A 17219-nucleotide genomic window follows, 5' to 3' on the forward strand; every position below is an offset into this window, starting at 1 on the left:
ACTTGCTTCATTAATTGAGATCTTCAAGTTGCCTCATACAGCAAAGATAACAAAGGTTGGACTCGGTGAAAAGGGACTCATTGAGAGAAACAAACTTAGATAACAACTTCAGTCACAAATTTGACTGAAACCAATTACATGTATCCTTCAAATAAAAATAGATTACTCTTCTTTCCCCATCAAAGTGAGGAGGAACTTCTTGTAGTCTCAAGAAGTTTCCTTGGCTGCTACATGCTCAAGGTGAACAATGTTTCTCTTGTAATACATCTCTTTGATCTCCTTCAGGTCCTTCTCAGCCCTGGTGACAATCACACGTGTGAGGGCATCCTCATCAGTTCCAACATGTTCCATGGCATTGCAAAGAACCTGCACAATGGATTCAGGGTAAAAATTCTTGTATAACAATTGAATTTCATGTCATGTTCAAAGAAATAGAATTTCTTGTGTACTAATCTATGAAGCATGATACTTTAACATGATTAATGTCTAAAATCCAGACACTCCACACACATACAAACATAGAGACTCTAATGAAATGAAATATTAGTAACATATAACAAAATATCTAAATTGATGGTATATTCATCTTTATAAAACCAATTTTTTATGTTTTTTCAAGTGTATAAGTTGTATAAAGGTAACAACTTAAGTGTTCAAACCAACAAAAATAATTTTAAATTAATACCTAATAAGAAGTGGCAGACAAGTGTAAGGATGTATCAATGTCAAAAACGTGTCTAACACAACAAACAAGAGAGGTATTCATACTTCATAATACTAGTTAAGGATGACATAAAGTGATACGTGCGGAAAGAAGTATACAAGATTTTCACCTTTTGACAGTACTTCTTATGATCATTGATGCAACTAACGGCTAAATTGGCTGCCTTATGAAATTCATCAGATCCTTCATCGAACAATTTCTGCCACGGGAGAAAGGAACAAGTTAAGAAACTAACTACTCTTTAATTTTGTCCTGCATATGAGGTCTATGCATTTTTTTTCCTTTAAAATTATAAATTTGTAGAAGAATTTGTTTTAAATACATTAACAGTGTAAAGATTTTTTTAGACTATCATTTAATCATAAATTATCATAAATAATAAGATTGTTAACTTTTGTAATAGTTACTTTTAATAATCACCTATAAGATGATTTCTTATGAGATGATACTGTAAAAAACTTTATATCGAAAGCATAGAAATTAAACTTTTTAAAGAGACAATCAAGAACGAAATAAGTATTTTTCAAATCTTAACAGTTGATGATTAAGAAAGCAGGCTCTTCTTTGTTGTACCTTAGTGATGGCAATGCCATGATCATCCCTGTAGCGATTGAAAGTAGCCACAAGTTGTCTTGCTCCTAGTAGTAAGGATCCTAATAATTTCTTCATTACTTTTATTCTTGTTTTTAATAGCCTCATGAAGAGCATCATCTTCAGATTGTGCCAATTTTGCATTAATTTCACTGCCACCATACCTAAATGAGCTTACCAACCCTACCAATATAGCTGCAAAAAATTGGCCAAACACTAATTAGATCAACAATAGTTCCCCTTAAGCATTTCACTATTGACTTCCTTGTGTGCAAATTCCATAGCTAGTGTAAATAAATAAAAATACGAAGTTATATATGACAAAACTTACAATAAAAAATTATTGCTTGAAGTTTCATTTCGTTAATCGGCTAGTAAATTAAAAGTTTGCATTAAAAGTCAACATAGATCGATTACCGAGGTAAAACTTCAATTCTAATGAAATCATGACACCAAAATACCTAATGAATTGTATCTAAATTTTGTTCAACATTGAGTTGCCTGGCGAAGATGGCCACTGGTATTAGCAGCCACATCTTCCTCCAAGGAACGCTTGTATTTGTTGTGGTAAGCACGTCTCACAACAAAAAGCTCTTCAGGTGAAAGGACACAAGAAATTTCCACAATCACTTGGTAGTTTTTGTCAGCACTCTTAAGGGCTATATTGGCCAACAAAGCCTCACGTTCGACATGTACATGTTCCAATATCCAACGGTACATTGCTTTATTTATAAAAAAAAAATTAACAATTAACATTTGTCAATAGAAAAAAAAAAAAAAAACTCTCTGTGTGGTACAACCCCACACCACACAACAACAATTAAGTTATTCATCACTGGATCAATAATAAAAGCAACCACAAAAATTCACAATAAACCTTTTGGAAATTATCGTAGCCAGTTTTGTGTACCTCAAAGTCACCAGAGAGCTCTGACTCAAGGCGTTTGATGAGATCCTCTTGGCAGAGATTCTGCTATATGTGCTTCTCTGATTTGAGTCCTTTGGGTAGCATTTCTATGGCCTAGTATTGCTATGATGGCTTTTCCATCAGCACCCCAACCTACAATGTTTTTAAAACCTATTAGTTTAGTGTGTGTTTGTTTTACACAAATCATGCATTCCAAAACAAGTTGAACCCGATTTTTGTGAGAGAAAGCTTTGATGTTCAACAATGATTGAAAACAAACACAGCCTTAGTAGTAGGCTTTTTTCTAGAGTGATACTTAAATCAATACTTTGAAAAATATGACATACTCATGAGCTATACTAAGTTTCTAACAAATTGTTAGCCTTGTATATAATGAAAAACCAACTTACTGATTGTTATGTGAGAATGAAGGATTTAAAAATTTGATCATGGAATTTGAATATGAAAACTTCTGATTAAATAAGTTTTGAAAAGGAAATGAAAAGTTGGATAAGTTACCTTTGACAGCCTTCCGGAGAGATTCTGTATCTTCCACTGGAGGGTGGTTGGAAGGAGCAATCAGCGTAGCCATGGTTGAATTGATTTTATTTTTTTTACTCTATGCTACTAGCTAGTTAAATTAAATATATATACACACGGGTGCAAGTTAGTTAATCTATTACCTGTGATACTGAACGTATTAGCTTCTGAGTTTACACTTTCCTCGGTTCAGAATTTATTTATTTAATTTTATTTTGTGAATTCTCTGTTCAGAAAGTGTCATATTCCATTTTTATATGACTTAATTGTAATTTTTTGCCTTAATTTCTTAATTTTTAATAAATTTTACCAAAAACAAATTAATTTGACGCATTTTATTTCAGTTTTTAATAAATTTACAAATTTTAATCTGTGTCATTCTCTCTTAACATAATTATACTTTTTACCTCAACATTATTCTTTGACAAATTATACACCCAATTTTTTATTTTTGACAAATTTTATCTCAATTTTTTTATTTTTGGCAAACTTTATCCCAATTTTTATGTTTATTAATGGATAAATATAACCGGATAAAATTCACAAATTTCTTAAAACTTGAAATAAAATGTGTTAAATTAAAAACTTGGGAATAAAATTTGTCAAATTTTTTTTAAAAAAATTGGATGTAAAAAGCAGTTAAATTTTTTTATTTAAAACTTGGTCATACTAACGGGTATCTTAAAAGTATTAGTTAATAAATAATAAATATTTTTATTAATAATCATGATTAGTATCTTAAAAGTATTAATAAATAACGTAACAAAAAAAAAGTATTAATAAAAAATATTTATATTAAAAAATAGGCTAAAATATTAGTTTTCTAAAGTACCCGTAGCACTTATTTCATCTAATGTTAAATATTTACTACTTCTATTTCTTATATATAAAGAAATATAATTAATATTTTTTTAATTAAAATGATGTCGTTGATCTCTCTTCTACATCAGAAAACCTACCTCCTTCTCTTTTCCAAGCTCTCCACGCACTATCACCAGCATCGAACAATGACCCACACCACCAAACCACAGATCATGACGCCAACACACCACCACGACACGTCCTATTCCATCGTCTCACACTGCCATCGTGCCCTCGTTCACATGCACAAACACGGTGTCGCAACTCGCAGCCACCATCTCCATCCTACTTCAAATCTGGTTCACCATCACTGCACCGTCGCCTCCTTCCTCCCTAGAGATCATCACAGCCTCCAACACCACAATATCCACCCAGATCAAGCCCGCCACCAACCATCAAGCCTCAATCGAACCCGCACGCGTGCTTCCCCGGGTACCTGTGAGCCCTGCAAAACGTCACTCCGCACCTGCACTTGAACCCGGTCAGCCCCACTCGCTTCCGGCACGTGGCACACCAGTTCGGTTGCGCAACTGAACCTGAGCTTATGGAAATAGAACTCGACACCACTGCGATCGTGATCGCAACCTCAACCTCCGCTGCAAACGGCGGTGCAGATTCAGATTCGATGAGCACATCGACACTGACGGCAGAGGTGACGTGGACGACGACGGTTTCGTCGAGGAGGAAGAAGATAGCGCAATTTCGATTGTGAATTTCGTTGACACTTCTTCTTGCTCCTTCAAACGGATTGAACTGTAGCATTTGGAGCAAAGGTGCATCGTGGCGGTGCTACCCAAGAAGCCGCAGTTGTTGACGCAGAGTTCGTGACCTTCGGGAGTTTCACATCGGTGTTCTTCCGCCATGGATTTGTGATTTAGGTTTTCTCTTCTCTTCTTCGAGGAATCGAAAATTTGTGATGAATCGAAAAAGTCTCTAAACTTGACGGGGAGAGAGAAAGAGAGAAACAAACAAAAAAAAAATGGAATAAAAAATGATTATGGTTCTATTACCCATAGAAAAAAAAAATGGAATAAAAAATGATTATGGTTCTATTACCCATAGAAAAAAAAAATTACACAAACACGTCGTTTCTACTCTTTAAAAATTAAAAAAAAAAAAATCTTACGTGAAAGATAAAAAATATTAAAACTTGATTCGAAATTTTTTTTTATTAAAAATCAGATGTCAAAAACAAATATATATCAAAACCAAAAATATATTTAAGCATTTTAACTTCCTAATAATAAATGTACTATTCTTTTTTATTTATTTGTGACATGCGTATAAAATACTTAAGAATTAAGTAAAAATAAAGATATAATTAATATTGATTTAAAATTTTAAATGAGTAATTAAATAAATAAAATAATTTTAAAAAGAAATAGACAAATAAAAAATAAGGATAAAATATTTTTTATCCCTCAAAATATTTTAAAATTTAATTTTAATCATGTAATAATTTAATATATTTTTAATCCTTATATTTTAACATAAACAACTGTTTTTAGTCTCTAATGAATGATGAAAAGTGCATCAATTTTTGTAAATGTAAATTAAAAATACATTCATTTTTTTATATCAAATACCAAGATATTTTAATTGATAAAAAATGGTTTAAGTTAATATGTTACTCCTATCAATTCATATCTAGGTTGTGACACATTTGTTGACCATCTTAAACTAGTCACACATTGATTGTGACACAATTAACTATCTTGATTTTTTGAAACTCAATGCTCAAGAGACCATGGACCATTCTAAACATGCAACATACTTACCGACCTATCCATAGTTAAGGAGCCGATCTACCTCTTTCTTTGACTTATGGTATTATCTCAGTTTGTTTTAAGTGATGACTTACCTAACTTGAAACCATTTGATGGTTAGGATAGGATAACTATCATAGATGGATTCTAGAGTGCACAAGTACAGTGAGTCTTGCACCGTGCACAATTTAACTTTGTCTGTTAGATTTGGCGGCTAGATCTAGATGGTTAAGATGAAGGAATGTAATGGTGGTCCCCACCACAACCAATTATATATACTTATTTGCTCTTATAAAAAATGTACCCACGTGCAGCTGCAATGAATGTTGGTTACATACTCTCAAAATTGTACCTTTTTTTTTAAGGCAAACAAGAACTTAATTACGAGGGCACGAAGTGTGACCCTAAATAAATGTTAATTACATCATAATAAAGAATAACCAGACCTCAGAACACTATCAAGAACTAACTATACACATTGATAGCAGTCCATAGGACTAAGACACCAAATCGAGAATGAAATCCAACTCGAGCATAGTCCCTTATGTCTAAACCAGATCCATGACACACCTTTTATAAGTTAAATGACAGACTGGTCCTTGAAAGTTCGCTTTATTTTGAGTAAGCCATAAGCACCAACAAACAGCACGTCGTAACAGAAAACATGTATACAGGTAGACTAGATAGCACTGCATTTATCAAAGTTATTCTTCCACCTAGCCCCAATAGGGATCCCTAGAAACTTAAAAGGAATCATTGCAGAATAACAATACAAAAAATCTGAGGCACCATCAAGAAAGTCATTAGAAACATTTACACCATAGATCTTACTCTTAAGAAAATTTACCTTCAGCTCAGACATAAGCTCAAAACTCCTTACGATGCCTTTGATTGCCAAATGTTCTTCTAGCAAGCTTCCCCAACCAAAATGGAATCATCTGCATATGGGAGAGAAGGGAATATGAGATAGAGTCATTTATTCTGAACCCCTTAAAAACATCAACCAACTCCGCCTTCTTCACTAACCCACAAAGACCCTCCACCGCCATCAGAAAGAGAAAAGGTGACAAAGGATCACCTTGTTTCAAACCCCGCTCGACTCCAAACTCCGCCATAGGACTACCATTAACCAAATAGACGTAGCTCCAGAACACACAATTGTTCTCACCCACTTCCTTCATATAGGATCAAACCCAAGATGCCTCATCATATAATCTAAGAAACTCCAGCAAACAGAATCGTAGGCTTTTCCTAAGTCAATTTTGAAAAGAAAACAACCACGATTTCTGAACTTCACATAATCAATAAGTTCATTTGTGACCACCACCTCGTCCAAAATAATACGACCGGGCATAAATGTAGTTTGACAAGGGGAAATAACAGACCCAAGAACCTTTTTCACCCGTAACGCTAATAACTTTGAAATGATCTTGTGCATACTCACAATCAACGAAATTGGTCCATAATCTGACAAAGATTGAGGATTATCCTTTTTCGGGATCAAAGCAATAAAGGAGGATGTTACAGCCTTCAGCAAAATACCTGATGAGTGAAACTCTTAAACAATTCCAAATATCTCATCTTTCAAGACACCACAACATGCTTTAAAGAAGGGGAAATTAAAGCCATCCGGACCGGGGCTTTTATCTTCATCGCAACTCCATACAGATTTAATCTCATCTTTGAAAAAAGCTCCTATCAGATGAAAGCTGTTTAAAATCAACACCTGGAAGAACCGGGTAATTTTCCTTCTAAGAGCTTCTGCTTCTCTTTAACGGTGTAAAGCTTCCACCCTTCCACCAAGCCAACAATTGAAAAATATTTTTTTAAAAAAATATAATTTATATAGAAGAACTTGCTACCGGTGCCTCTGCTGATTAGAATTTAAAATGAAGAATTCAAGTACATATAAATTTGTTATCAACCTTTCATTAAAAGCAAACCAGGTGAGGTAATAGCATAATCCAAAGGAAACACGCAGCATAGAGGTCCTCTAATAAGAGCATGCCAAGTACCAACACAACCCTAAGAAATGGCACGCATGCCCTCAAACAAGACACGAGTTCTTGTTGTCTCAAAAACTTAACCAGATATAACAAACTCTTACTGGAAAACTAACATAATGAAATCGCACAAACCAGAAACCAATGACATAATTAACAAAAACCCATTACTAAGATGCCCTTAGAGCAAGTTCTTAACTTAGTCTTATTTCCCCAAGAGAGTGAGGAGGAACTTCTTGTAGTCCCCAGAAGTTTCCTTGGACACTTCATCCTCAAGGTGAACACTGTTTCTCTTGTAGTAGAGCTCTTTGATGTCCTTCAGATCCTTCTCAGCCCTTGTAACAATCACACGGCTTAGTCCATCCTCGTCAGTTCCAAACTTCTTGACTGCATTGCGCAAAACCTATACATATAATGGAAAATTTTTAGGGTGAGCTGAGTCATAGTATAAGAAATGTTATTTTATGATAAGAAACTATTTCTGTCAAAAATAGTGACGTGACTTATTCTATACCTAAGAGTCAGTATTCTAAACTATTTGATTGAAAAAGACGAGTTAAGAAATGTGATTAATTATGTGCCTATTTGGTTTTATCAAGAGTATTTCAAAATCATGTCAAAGTAATACCAATTAAAGTAATTTTAAGTAAACACTTACATGTTTATAATCAGAAGTTGAAGAATTGATTAAGATAAAATAACTTAGATAGTTTTTATATTGAATTAAAAATTATACTAAATTTTATTAATAATTTACTTTTAGAATAGAAACATCTAAAAATAAATTATTTCACGTTAAAATCAATTTTAACTAATAAATTAGCTTGGCAAACACTGACCAACACAACCACATTTGATCTGATTATTAAACATACACTCAAATTTCAATACCAGAATACTCCCTCTAATCACAAATAATAAGAAGAAGAAAAAAACAAAAACATGCCAGGCTAACAAAATAAAACTAGTTAATCATATTTAATTATATCAATTTTAATTTAAAAATAATTTTTTTCAATTTATCCTTCAGTGTAACTTAGTATTAAAGATAAGAAAGAATCATTGATTCTAACAACTCATTAAATTAAATAAAATATATTTTAAAAATAATAGCATAAAATAAAATAAAAATAGATGAAACTTTATATATATATATATATATATATATATATATATATATATATATATATATATATATATATATATATATATATATATATATTTGAGACCAATAATAAGAAATAAGGGGATTTTAGTATTGATGATGAGAGAAACGAGTTCCAATGATAAAAAAAAATCAAAAAAGTTAGTAATTGAGGTGGATGTTATGACTCAAAAAAATTAAATTAATATATGTGATGCATTCAGTTAAAAGTTAACGCTGACTCAAGTAAATTCATACGTTGTCCGTCACTTGTATAAATATAAATAAATACTAAATAAAAGCTCTATTTTCTAGCATGCAAATTAAACATTACTCGGTTTTTCTAAATGTTGTTTCACACTTGCATAAAGAGAGAACCTGACCTTCTCATAGTACTTCTTATGGTCATTGATGCAGCGAATAGCAGTGTGCAACACCTTGTGGAAGTCATCAGATGTTTGATCCAACAATTTCTGCAGAGATGATAGACATAAAAACAAAATGGTTTTATACAAGTTTTTGCCCCCAATTATTTTGGACCAAACATGTAAAGAATAAGGCTTAACTGTAAAATTTGTCATCTTATTTCACCAAATTGGTCTCTATTCTTTATTTTACTGAGTCCATATAATCCTAGTATACCTAAATACTCATTTGAATATTTAAAACAAAATATAATAATAATATAGGTTTAATTTTATAAAAAATAGTTCAAAATTCAAATTTTATTCTTTTTTAATTTATTATATTTTTATAATATAATATGTTATCTTTTAAAATATAATATATAATATTAAATTATATTTTCACATAAATTAGCATACTTGTATTTATATAAGTTTTATTTTAATTTTATATATTATATTTATCTTTTAAAATAATACTTGTGAGTTACTGATAACATTTTTTTTATCTATATTAACATATACATGTTATCTATTGTAATATATAAAAAAAATACTATCAATAAAGCACATACATGAATATTTTAAAAAATAAAAAATATTGAAATTTTATTTAATTAGGTATCTTTACTATATAATTTAATTCTTTTAAAAAAATTGCACACCTTATTAAATAAAATTAAATATAAATAAAAAATACTATTATAATAAATAATAAAAATATCTTAATATTGATAAAAAAAATACTATCATTAAATCACATATATAAATATTTTAAAAAATAATAAAATACTGTGATTTTATGAAATTATAATTTATATATAAATATATACATTAAATATAAAATTTATATTATATGTTTATTATATAAAATAAATTTTGAATAATGTGATATAAAAAATACATAAGATTATAAAAATATAATATATAAAATAATAATAAAACTTATATAAGTATACATATTCTAATTTATGCGAAAATAAAATTTAATTTTATATATTATATTTTAAAAAATTATATTCTAAAAGATAATATATAAGATTATAAAAATATGATAAATTAAAAAAATAAATTTTAAATTATTTTTACATAAAATCTATATTAATACTATATTTTATACCAAATATTTAAATGAGCATTTGGTTGTAGTGGCAAAGGAGTATGTTTTTTACTCCAATAACTATAATTCTAATCCTTTCTGAAGTATTCTTAGGAATTTCAATTTGATAAAACAAACAAAATAGAAAAATGAATTTTATAATTAAACCAAAAAAATATTGAACTAAGAACATAATCATAAGAATGTTTTAGACTAAATTCTATCCAAAAAAATAGACCGATTCGATGGGAGGACCTTATTATACCCACACACAAAAAAAATGTTTTAGGAACAGAGGACATTCAATTCCTTTGTACCTTACTGATGGAAATTCCATGTTCATCTCTGTAGCGGTTGAAAGTTGCCACAAGTTGAGTTTTGCTTCTTGTAGTAAGGATCCTGATGACTTCTTCACTGTTGCCTTTCTTCTCCTTGACAGATTCATGAAGAACATTAGCTTCAGTTTGTGAAAATTTTACATTGATCTCATCACCCTCATACCTATATGAGGTCACCAATCCAACCAAAAGCTGCTCAAGATCAAACACAATCACCATTAGCACTCCTCAAAGTTCTCATCAATAAACACCATTCAGTTGCTACAAAAACACTAATTCTTAATAATACCTATATCTATATGTATTATTAATCAAAACATTAAAATAACTGGTGATTTTAACACAAATTTTATCATTATTTCAATGCACCCTTTACTTTTGTGTAGTTGTAACTTGTGTGCTTTTAGTATTATTTTCGAATCAGAACTAGAGTTTCACCTTGTTAACCTGTAATGACCTATAATGCAAATCTTTATTACTCAGATTATTGAAGTGATACTTCTAAGAATGTGTTTTTAAACTCTCAAGAGTGTGTTTTACCAGAGAAGAATGAACATTTTCCACATTCCAATACAAAAACACAAAAGGAAGGGGGGGAGGGATGGCATTATATCCAACTTAATCGTATGTCACAAGCACACACTAGACTATGTTTGGCAAGATACTCACAGAGCTTACAAGTCTTCATTTGGATGGCTTATAAAGTAATTTGACTAAATAATTTTAGTTGGAGAATATTACTTTTTAAGGTACTGTATCTAAGTTTTGTTGAGAAAATTGTATCCCCATTAGAATGACTTGTCTTACGGAGTTATAAGGTTGGTCGGATTTGATTCTTTCACTAACAAAAAATTAACAATTAACAACTAACATTTGTCAATAAAAAAATAACTTATCTGGTGAATAATACTGTCTAAAGTACTGTATCTAAGTTTTGTCGAGAAAATTGTATCCCCATTAGAATGATTTGTCTGACGGAGTTATAAGGTTGGTTGAATTTAATTCCTCTACTAACAAAAAACTAACAATTAATAACTATTATTTGTCAATAAAAAAATGACTTGTCTGACGACTAATCCTGTTTAAGGTATTGTATCTAAGTTTTGTCAAGAAAATTATATTCCCATTAGAATGACTTGCCTGACGGAGTTATAAGGTTGGTCGGATTTTATTCTTCCACTAAAAAAAACTAATAATTAATAATTATCATTTGTCAATAAAAAAAATGATTTGCCTGGCGAAGATTGCCGGTGGTGTTAGCTGCCACATCTTCCTCCAAGGAACACTTGTAGCGGCGGTGGTAGGCCCGCCTCACTGCCAAGAGCTCTTCAGCTGATAGGACACAAGCAATCTCTGCAATCACATGGTAGTCTTTGGTGCCATTCTTGATTGCCACATTCACCAAAACAGCATCACGATCCGCAGGCTGCAACATCCACCGGTACATAGCTCTCTGATTTGCATACATACACACCATCATTAATTTTTTTTTTATACAATAGTCGTACTAAGATTTGAACCTAAGATCTCATGCACACTATCTCAATCCTCCACTAGGCCAACACTAGTCCCGTCATTAATTTATAGTCATCACAATGTACCAAAAAAATGCTACATGATGAAATAGTTGGCAAAATTATGTGAATAATGTTCTTATGGTACCTCAAAGTCACCAGAGATCTCGGACTCAAGGCGTTTGATGAGATCCTCTTGGTAAATCTCCTCATAAGCTTTTCTGATTTCTTGCCTCTGATGAACATTTCTGTGACCCAGTATTGCTATAATGGCCTTGTCATCAGCCCCCCATCCTAAACCATTAAATAAATATATATAATGTCACATTTTATATTTTATTATAAGGTGTTATGTTATCATATTGATCAATTATCTACAAAGACAATTCAAACATATATAAATTTATTAGAGCTCATAGATGATGATAACAAGTTTTCCATAAGTCACAATAAATTTTTGTTAATGGATTTTCAATATACAAGGAAAAAAGCAAAGCAAATTGATAGAATCAGTCAATCAAAATAAGACAATCTTTTTATGAAATGGTTAGTGAAATTTAATATAACCTTTGAAAGCATTTCGGAGAGCTTCAGCATCCTCAACCCGGGAATGGTGGCTAGGAGCAATAAGGGTAGCCATTAGTTGGATATATTTTTCTCTACTATCGACTTATGGTGGTTATGGAGTTTAGCTTGACACTTCTATTTATAATCTAATTACGTAATAATTCAAGTGGAGCTTGGTTTGAGTCTTTTGTATTTTTCTTTTAAAATAAAACAAAAAATAAGAGTAAAAATATGTTTAAAATTTAAAAAATATTTTATCTGAAACTAATTTTAAATATATTTTCAAAAATAATAAATTAACATTTTGAGTCTTTTCTAAAGAAATGCGTAATGACATCTTAGCATATTTTCTTCTTTATACATATTTTTTAAATCTTAAAAATTTTAAATTAAAAATAAAATATAAAAAAATAAACATTCAACCCAAACGGACCTATACTTTTCCTTTGTCTACGTTTGTTCAGAGCAAAAAGATTTTGTTTTACATTGTATATTTCGACCTCTTGTCAGGAAAAAATTAAGGAATATGTAGCCACACGCATTTTCCTATATTGGTGTCTAGCAATGACTACGTTGTTTTTTCCTTGCTAAGTGATCAATACCAACGTCTTGGAAATGTAATATAAGTTGTTTAAAGATTACTGCTATTTGGGTGAATGGGTGGGTATTATTAATCATATCACCAATGTTTTTATTTAAAAGGAATATATTCCAGGCAGATTTAATATTTGCGATCTAACACTGCATATTAAAATGTTTTTAAAATGTTATTACTCTATGCTAATCCCTTTATTTGGAATAAGTGAAAAGTAGATAGAAAGAGCAAAAGGATAAGATAAAAATGTATTTATTGAAAACATTTATCCTTTAATAATAATAATACAAAAATAAGAAAAGAAAATAACAATAACAAAAAAAGCAGAAATGATAATAAAATATTATTATACCTTTATGATTACAACATATAAAAACAAAATTCTTATTTTATTTCATATAATAAAATTTTAAAATTTATCTTGAGATTTTAGTGATTTTTCTTTTTATATATATAAATTAAGAAATAATATCAGACACGTGAACTATAAATAAAATTCTTTTAGAAAGAAGAATATATATATATATATATATATATATATATATATAAAGTGCGTACAATGTTCAGTAACTCAGCTTTATCTTTTTTGTCGGTGACTCATCATTTACCCTTTGCGTATTCAAGCGATGCCTCGTTTTGGTTGGGAGGAGAAGAGGTGGTGAAAGAAAATAATATTTTTAAAAAATTAAAATAACGAAAATTTTATGATATTTAAAAAAAATCTCCTATTTTTTCTCCAACTTTAAAAAACGATTATCTGTATTTTCCTTTTCATTACCATTTTTTCATAGCTATGTGTGTTAAAATTCGATCAATAAAAAAATATACTATTAATTAGGATGGCCCTGCTCCCAATAGTTTTGGTATATCAAGAATGTAGGAAGTGGTTCAATTTTATAATTTTCCAGAATTATAAATTAGAAATACAAAATAGAGATATTCCCTAATGAAGAAATCACGAAAATCAATTAACTGGTCACAGGATGTAGCACATGAAAGAAAAGTTCAAAATCACAAAGAAATAATTATAATCAATTTATAAACAATACTATCTAGAAAAATTAAATATAAAGCAGAAAAATTAAAATTAAAATTGTGTAAATTTATGCAAACCTTTGAAAGCCTGTTGGAGAGCCTCAGCATCTTGAGCAGAAGAAGTTTGGTTATGAACAACAAGGGTGGCCATTGAAGTATTGCTTCTTAGTTAACCTTTCCTTTCTCTCTCAGCTATGTGAATTCATTTTGCTTTCGTCACAATTTATATAGTGAAATTGGATCTTTGGAGTTAACGCCTTCACAGGATTATCGTGTTAGAACAATGCTTTTTCATGTTCTAATTAGTAGTACATTACAAATGTGCACTCTATTCAATAAGCATCTTTTGGCACGTTAATAAATCATGTGAAAAAAAAATACTACTATTTCAAAGAAAGTGTTGTAAAAAGAAACGGAAAGAGAGCTGGCTTCAGTTGTTGAGACTTGTTTGCTAGTAAAAATGGTGTGAAGAGTGATTCATGGTGAGGTGGTTTTTCGTCCCTTTCTGTTTGCATGAAAAACAAATGGCAAGAGATGACGTAGGATTCCTTCCCTTAACGATTATCTGTTTTTAATTTCAAATATACATATAGGAATTTATGAATTACTAAGGTTGTAAAATATGCTGGTCATTTATTTATGGCTAAAATATTTTTTTTTCTCGTAAATATAAAAATATTTAAAATTTATTTTTATCATATTTTTTATCCTTATAAAATTATGTGTACAACCTATATAAAAAAATATCATATTTAATATTGATTATATGTTTAATCAATATAAAAAATCATTATCATATATTTAGATTTATTCGAATATACATCTAAACAAAAAATAACATATTTTAATTTTATGAAGAAAAAAAAATATTTTATCCTTTATTTATTTAAGATTAATTAATAGTTATGTATTGTGGAAAGACTTTTACACATGCAATAGATATACTGAATCAATTAGATGCCAATGCTGAGTTGGAAATCACTTGAGGAGGGGAGGAGACTTGCCAATGCTTTTCAGTTTCATTTAAATGATTTAGTGGAGGAGATAGAGTAGTGATAAAGGCATGCCCCAATTTTGGAGTGTATATATGAGTGGAAATAAGAGAGGGATAGAGAGAAAAAATAAAGAGAGTAAAAATAATTAATGTGAAATGATATGATAAAAAAATAAAGAAAGAGATAAAGAGAAAAATGAAATGAGAGATAGATGAAATAGAGAGTAGATACATGTTTGTTTAGGTTTTTTTTAGGAAATAACACATTTTTTTCTCATCACTTATTACTCACTGTCAATTTCCTCTCTTTCAATCATAATGATATGATTTGTTTAACAAAAATGTGAAAAAACATATAAAGTAAAATATTTTTATAAATTGATAAATAAAAATTTACAAAATTTATTTCTTATTAAATTGAATAGAAAATGAAAGAAAAGAAAAGAAAAAGTATATATAAAATGATATAGCTTTAAAAAGAATAAATTTTTCATATCAGTCTTTTTTTAATAATTTAGAAATATTTAAGTATATAGCAAAAATATAATGTACTTTACATATGCATAAATAATAATTTGAAAATAGAACTAATAGAATAGAGAAAAAAGTAATATAATAATTAACTATATGAAAATTTAGAAGGGACAATATTTTTAATTAAGAATATAAACAATATTTCTTTTCATGTAATGAGGGACGGATGTACGGGGCCAGTGTTGGAGTCAAAGCCAAAATAGTCACGGGGAAATTAATGCACTGCATGACTATTCGAAAAAATTCACTAGCCTTACTTAGATGTTAGATTAATAGCTAGGGGGTGCAGATAATTTTGAAAGGCATGAAAAACATTAATTTGTACATTGCAAGCTTTTGATGACAAGCTTTGCAATTGTTCACACTACCTTATGCCATTTATAAATAGAGTGATTGGCATATGAAGGAAATCATGAGAGTCGAAGCGAAAAACAAAGCTTGAGAGTGTAGGAAAAATACAGTTTTTTTGGTAAAAATACAGTATTTGAATAGGAGCGAAAAATATCCTTTCAAAATGATCCTTTTCTTTTTTTTTTTTTTTCTTGTTGTTCTTGGTCAGTTATTCAAAGGAAAAGGGATTGAAATAAAAACTTGCATGTGAATCCATCTAAACACCATATGAATCAAGGGCCTAAGATATCATAGTTGCTGAACATATTCAAAATAAATGAACCATTTCTCAAGTAATAAAAAAAATCAACACCGCCCTTGAAACACAATAACTACTAGAAACAAAACAATAAAGGGGATCTAAATTTAATTTTTTTACAAACAAAATAAAGTACATTAGAAAAACATCTACTATATTATACTTCTTCTATCTCTAATTATAAGATTATTTATTTTTAAAAATTTGTGTGTCCCTTTTTATAAAATCTTTTTTTAATTTCTAGATGCATTAATTATTTTTTTATATACTCTTAATTATTCTCTCTACATTAATGAGAAATAAGTAAATAGATAGAGAGAAAAAATGAATAATTTTAAAATTATAATATAAATAATTAACAAATTTAATATGATAATTACTTTTCTTAAAAAATATGAATTAGTTAGAAGGATCTTATAATTAAAGACGGAGGAAGTCCTTGATAAACAATAAATCTCACATTGATAATTACAAGCCCTAAGTTTCACAAAATAAAGTCAGCACAAAAACTTCAAAGCAAACTAGACTAGTAAAAGAAATCCAACACTTTCCCACCAATAGAAAATTGAAGAAGCAAATATGGAATAGAAAGAAAAAAAAATTGATTCTATTTTATTAATTGAAACAGAACAAGAAACAGGGAGTAAGTATTTTATTTTCACATAATTAAACACCAATGCTACATTTGCACGTCTAAACCTTTTTACATTCTACAAGGCAAGCATAACAGTTTTTTAAAGACAAATGAATATGTTATGAGAAGATTAGTGTCTAAGGTATTAATCACAAGATCAGGCGAGTCTGCGACGGCACTAGGTGAAAGTGGAAAGAGAACTCAGATTCAAAGATAGAGAAAGAGATGGCGGAAAAGACGGAGAGGGATTTTAGGGAAGAAAAGAGAGAAGGAAGAAACCGAAAGTTAAACGGAGAGTGTGGGAGTTGTTTTGGTTTCGT

General features: G+C 29.7%; 2 protein-coding genes and 1 pseudogene across 2 annotated transcripts; all 3 read right to left on the minus strand.

Moving 5' to 3' along the window:
- On the minus strand, positions 1–4642 carry LOC100804871 (annexin-like protein RJ4; annotated as a pseudogene).
- Positions 4166–4486, minus strand: LOC106795030 (zinc finger A20 and AN1 domain-containing stress-associated protein 4). Its single transcript, XM_014763563.1, has one exon. It carries the CDS (start codon positions 4484–4486, stop codon positions 4166–4168), a length of 321 nt encoding a protein of 106 aa, XP_014619049.1.
- Positions 4643–7292: 2650 nt separating the features above from the next.
- On the minus strand, positions 7293–14286 carry LOC100806472 (annexin-like protein RJ4-like). Its single transcript, NM_001255242.2, is given in 6 exon segments — positions 7293–7795; positions 8920–9009; positions 10357–10569; positions 11612–11830; positions 12040–12185; positions 14167–14286. Coding segments are annotated over 6 exon segments (939 nt in total). The 5' UTR covers positions 14240–14286; the 3' UTR covers positions 7293–7597.
- Between the last annotated feature and the right edge of the window lie 2933 nt (positions 14287–17219).

This window comes from Glycine max, chromosome 11 (genome assembly GCF_000004515.6).
Source record: "Glycine max cultivar Williams 82 chromosome 11, Glycine_max_v4.0, whole genome shotgun sequence".
Taxonomy (NCBI): Eukaryota; Viridiplantae; Streptophyta; class Magnoliopsida; order Fabales; family Fabaceae; genus Glycine; species Glycine max.

Excerpts from the sequence above, each read along its gene's own strand:
- LOC106795030 (XM_014763563.1), bottom strand. The coding sequence starts at position 4,486 with ATGGCGGAAGAACACCGATGTGAAACTCCCGAAGGTCACGAACTCTGC.